The 6,000-nt window shown below is 44.4% G+C and overlaps 1 protein-coding gene across 1 annotated transcript; it reads left to right on the top strand.

The window, feature by feature from the left end:
• The first annotated feature begins 2,167 nt into the window (after window positions 1-2,167).
• On the top strand, window positions 2,168-4,051 carry LOC135500975 (piggyBac transposable element-derived protein 4-like). The gene has a single exon (XM_064792695.1). It carries the CDS (start codon window positions 2,168-2,170, stop codon window positions 4,049-4,051), a length of 1,884 nt encoding a protein of 627 aa, XP_064648765.1.
• Window positions 4,052-6,000: the final 1,949 nt, after the last annotated feature.

The following is a 6,000-nucleotide window of genomic DNA, read 5'->3' as shown; positions in this document are numbered from 1 at the left end:
TGTTTCCTACTGAGCAACATTCAATATTATCATTTTGATCATCAAGAAGTATTTCCCATACCATCCCCCAGCCAACCAATTTCCAAACACCGAAAACCATCTCAACCAATTGGATATTCAGAATCTTTATCACGTGAAAGTGATCGAACAATCTCAGACATCAGCTCTCAAAGTTCAAGAGATTTGAGTGCTCTAGACGAGGAAAACCATTCCAGATTGGACGTTTGCATTGTGCCAATATCTCATGATGGGACATATAAGCATTCCGACAAAGTTAAGCTCGGAGGGACATTAAACATACGAAGGAATTCAACCATTTATGACTGTGTCCGGGAGTATTGTTCCCACATTTTTGGAGATGCATCTTTTGCGTGGGAGATTTCTGTATATGGTCATGTGCTGTCCCCGCACAATTTTTCCCATGACGACGTGGAATTTTTTATCAATGATTGGACTACGAAGGTTGTTGATGTACACCACTAATGAAGAAGTTGTTCTTTGAGTGGTAATTAAAGCCAACTGGTGACTATAGAAATTTCAACCATTCCAAAAATGCCCTCATTCCATCTACCGGACGATTGGCATTTTTTTTATATCTAAGATCAGGTGTACTATATTTATTCTTCTTGTCCAAAAAGGTAGAATAACCCAGTGACACTCCCTACCATAGTAGCTTACGTTGTTGCCAAATGGACTTTGTTTGACCTTGAGGACAAGGTCTTGTTCGTTGAGGGGTGGCATGTTGCCTGGCCTTGATTCTCTGATGTTCTTTTATAAGCATTTGTCAATGTAAAGTATTACCACAATTAATGCACGTTTTCATACATGTGGCCTACTATTTGTAAGACGTAATCATAGGCCTAATCGAACTCTTACATCATGTACATATCCTACACGATTTAATTTGAATGTGTTTTGGCGTTGCTAGCCAGCTGTTGGTTGTGCAAGGTTTCTCAGTTCAGGAATAGCCACCAACAGAGGAACCCCTGTTTGGATGAGCTCCTACTCAAAATATTAAAAGTATCATCTGCACATCATCCAGTGTTCAAGTCATTTTCATCTTCAGACTACGAGGCTTTATCACAATTCAATCATTTCCCACACAAAGTCCACCTCAGTTCTTCTATCGGGCTGAGGGAGGGCAAGGACTCACCGGCTGAGTAGCCAGCCCAAAACGTTACACCTGCGTCCAGCCCTGAAGAATTTTGTTATGTCACAAAACGTGGCAACTTTAGATAGTACTATCCAGGCTGCTCAGTTGGGTGATTCCTTGTACCCCGAAGAACCGCAAGCAGCGGCCACTGCTTCAGAAAATGTTGTCGCCACTTTTCATGACAACAATAGCTTGGAATAAAAGATCGATTGTGTAGTGTCGTGGTCGTTCTGGCACAAGCTCAAAAGCCCCAGCATCCAGGGCCATCTGAATCTCCATAGGCCCTTTCTGGGCCTCCCATGACCACATATTGTCCAGCCATTTCTCTACTAAGAAAACATACCAGAAAATTAGGGCTAGGTTCTACTGGGTGGGGATGTTGGCTGACATCGATCATTACGTCCGCACATGTGCGTCCTGTTGCACCAGGAAGACACCCAAGACAAATAGGCGGGCACCACTTCAGCCATTACCCCCGGCTGAGGCCCCATTTGATAGGGTGGCGATTGACTGTGTGGGACCAATCACAAGGACAAAGAAAGGCAATAGATTCATAATTGTCCTGACTGATCACATGACCCGATGGGTAGAGGCAGTGCCCTGTAAGACGATTGAGGCCCCAGTTGTAGCAGATGTCCTCTTTCGCCTTATCATCTGCCGTCATGGGGCCATGAAGGTCTTACTTAGCGATCGGGGCACAAACTTCTTGTCCGAATTAGTACAATCATTGTGTAGGATATTGGATGTTGAACATCACCTGACATCTTCCTCTCGGCCTCAGTGCAATGGTCTCACGGAGAAGTTTAACCCTTTGAACCCGCGGGGCCTGTTTCCCGGCCATGACTTTATTCTACTATATCCCGCCAGGCCGGTTTCCCGGCCACCACGTGTATCATGTAAACAAAGCTATTTTAAGCGGTGATTTCGGCCAATCCGCGATCAGCTTTCATATGCTCTTCGGCAAGTGATATCTTCCGATTATTTTGCAAGTTTTTCCGTGGAATTTGACCAAAAATGATGCGTAGGAGGCTGACTGCAGAGGAGGTAAGGGACATGATAGATTTAGATGATGATGAGGACGATATTGACTCTGACTATCGTCATGAAAGTGACTTTGAAAGTGAATCTGAGCCAGATTTAGCTGCCAATGCAGGTAGTAGTGATTCTGACGATCCTGTAGTACATAATGCACAGCCTCCACAGCCTGCTCAAAATAGGGGCCGTCTCAGAGGTCGTCGAGGTGGGGGTCGTCCCAGAGGTGCTGCCAATAGGGGGAACCGTGCTGCAGCTCCTCGTTATTTGTGGATTGATGATAATACAGGGTTTGTTGATGATGATTTTAGTCCAAATGAAGCTTGTGGGCCTAAGAACATTCCTGATAATGTCACTGATGATCAAGGTTCTTTTCTGGACTGGTTTTCATTACTTTGGCCCCCAGAACTGTGGCAACTTTTGGTGGATGAAACTAATCGTCAGGCTAACCGTGTGAAGGCAACAAAGCCTGACCATTACTATGCAAAGTCATATTACCCTGTCACCCTGGAAGAAATGAAGGCTTTCTTTGGTTGCAGGGTTGTTATTGAGATGTTGGTGCATAAGACAAGGTATGAACATTATTGGCGGCAGAAGGACAATGATCTAACAATCACCCCAGGTTTCAACAGGATCTTCACACGTGATCGATTTCTTGCAATTTGGTCATTCCTTCACTGTGTAAATGAGGATGATCCTGAATTAGATAAGACTGACAAGATTTATAAGACAAGGCCTATCTTCAATATAGTGCTTGAAAAGTTCCAACACTACTACAAACCAGAGCAGGATCTTTCGCTGGATGAAGGGATGATTCCCACCAAGAATTCTTTGTCGATTAGACAGTACATAAAAGATAAGCCAGTCAGGTGGGGAATAAAGTCATTCTTGGTCTGTGACAGTGAGAATGGATACATTTGTAATGATGAAATCTACACTGGAGCCCGTGATGATGCAAATGCTATTGACAATTTGGGGGTTACAGGAAATCTTGTTGTCCGTCTCCTTCGGCCATTCACTGACCAGAACTACAGGGTTTATTGTGACAGGTACTATTCAGGGATAGAACTTGCTCAATACTTGAAAAGGCAGTGTGGGATAGGGTATGTGGGAACCATACAAACAAACAGGGCAGGCTTTCCAAAGGATATTATCAAGAAAAAAAATCAAATGGCCCGAGGAGAATCAATCATGAAGAACAATGGTGAGGTTGCTTGCATCACATGGCGGGATAGCAGGCCCATTTACTTTCTAACATCACAGTTCATTAGTGACCCTCCTGAGCATGTTCAAAGGTATGATGCAAGAGAGCATAGGAGAGTTGCAGTGCCAAGCCCCAAAGCTGTTGTTATGTACAATAAGTATATGGGTGGGACGGACAAAAATGATCAGATGACGAGACTTCATAAAAGCCGTCGCCACTACAAGTGGCCTCGCCGCCTAATGATAAAGTTTTTCATGTGGGCCACCTACAATACTTATGTTCTCATTGGATTCTATAGACCACATCAAAGGGATGGCATGAGGACACAAACATTTCTGCAGTTTGTTGAGAAGTTATGCAACCTTCTTGTGGGAGACTTTGTTCGTCCCGTCCCTGTTCGGCCAGCACGAGGGAACGAGGAAAGGCGTTTTCAAAACGTTGGACTTCATGTGGTAGAGAGACCTGCCCATGCTACTCAGGATAATAGGTGTGTTGTGTGTAGTGAGAAGCACAGAAGGGCTAGACTCCAAAGTCCAAATAGGGCATACAAGGACTTGCCTCCAAGGAGAAAGACTGTCTTTTGGTGTTCATACTGTGAAAAATTCTTGTGCATCGGAACTGGAAATCAGAACTGTTGGAAAGACTGGCACTCAAAGGTGTAATACTGGAGGTAAAGTGAGAAAAAGACAAGATAAGTAAGGTAGGACAGTTTATTCACCATTTTCTACAGTATAATGGCTCATAAAACCATTTTTTACAGTGAAAAATGAATGTTTTCTTTTTACAGCATTTTTCGGCTGGGGGCCCAGGGTGTGGCTGGGGGGTCGCGGCTTGGGCCCCGGGGTTCAAAGGGTTAATGGCACATTGATCCAAGGCATATCCATGTATGTGGATGCTCACCAACTCACCTGGGATGAGTATATTGACCCAATCCTATTTACCTCTAGGTCAACTCCATGCCTCTCCACAGGTTAAGCCCCTTCTATCTCTTGTACGGCAGGATGTCAAGGCTTCCTTCAGATGTTGCATTGTTTGAGTCTAGGGATGCAATTGAGAAACCGCAGCAGCACCTGGACAGAATGATCGAAAGGCTTCGTATAGCCCAACCAAAGGCAATTGAAAACCTAACCAATGCTCAAGCTCAGCAAAAACAGCAATATGACAAACGAGCGAAGGTTCCTGTGTTCAAGATTAATGACAAAATTTGGTTATATCACCCAGCCCACAAACGACACTTGAGTAGGAAACTCCAACATCTATGGCATGGACCATACCTGATTGACAAATTAGTGGGTAACACAAATAGCTCATACCAATTGCGGACCATGCAAGGCAAAAGGCTTAAAGGCACCTGTTCACTCAGATCGCCTTAAAGTATGGACTGATCCCCTTGCCCAGCCTAATGTGCGCGATGTCCTTCCGGATAACTCACCTGTGCCACCAGCAGATGACGTTGTCACTGTTCCCAATGACCAAATTGCCATGGGGGACAGGCCTCTCTCGGTTGCTGGTGATGACAAGTCAGTAGTTGATGCTCCCACCACCACAGAACCTGTTCCTCTGAAGCCGACCAGACGAGGCAAAGTCCATGAAATAGAGAAATTGGTTGGCCAAAGGCAACATAAGAATGCGACACAGTGTAGAGGAAAGTGGAGGTGGATATCCAATGAGCTGTTGTACTTGGGTCAATACAGATGATATTTTTGATAAGGCAAAGGTTGGTGAATACAAAGATTCCCTCTGCGCCTAGTATACCAATGTCCTCTTCTCTTTCCAGATGGCTGGGACGATGGGCGGAGTCAGGCAACTTCTCCTGGTTGCCCTCATGGTGCTGATTCTACCATTCGTTAGCGGCTTAACACGAAGAACACCTATATTACGCCCTAGCTGGTTATGGCGCTGGCCTATATCATGTCGGAGCCTTGGGTAACGGGGCCTCATACTGGATGCATTCATTTGCAATCGCTTGGCTTGATTCGGAGATCATTAGCCTTCTCCCACAGTGTGAAAGACACCATGAGGAATGTGCCCGACTCACAAAACTACTAATGTCATTGGATAATCAGCGCCATGACATTATTTACCGGGTACCGAACCATACCAAATTGTTTAAGGCAATGCTAGTCAACAATATCACTGAACCTACTACGATCAAGCCGGCGATCAGCCAACGCAGGGATTTATTTTCATTTATCGGGCAAACTAGCAAAAGTTTATTTGGGACAGCTTCCACTGGTGACGTCAAACTGACGTGACGTGAAAAGTAGGAACATTTGGCCACTGAGCAGATACATCGCCATGATGATATGCTCAAAAGCTTGAGATTGCAATATATTTCAGTGTGTTTATCATTTAGTCACTTGTGGACTAACTTAATGCATTTATGATCTAGTGTGTAGTAATAGTTTCTAGCCAATACTTGCCAATACGGTATCACATTTGTGGATTTATACATGTGTTTCCTCTTGCTAAGAATTGAACCACCCAGGTTCCCACCTTCGAGTTCATTGGCTACCCTTGTTCATTAGCAATGACTTTTTATGGGAATTATTTGAAGACTTTGGAAAGGTGTTATCAGTCTTTAACGAAGAAGTATGTGTTGAGGATTTGA

This window comes from Lineus longissimus, chromosome 17, assembly GCF_910592395.1.
Source record: "Lineus longissimus chromosome 17, tnLinLong1.2, whole genome shotgun sequence".
Taxonomy (NCBI): domain Eukaryota; kingdom Metazoa; phylum Nemertea; class Pilidiophora; order Heteronemertea; family Lineidae; genus Lineus; species Lineus longissimus.
This window is presented reverse-complemented; position numbering and strand designations above follow the sequence as displayed.

Coding starts and splice junctions, on each gene's coding strand:
- LOC135500975 (XM_064792695.1), top strand. CDS start 2,168: ATGATGCGTAGGAGGCTGACTGCAGAGGAGGTAAGGGACATGATAGAT.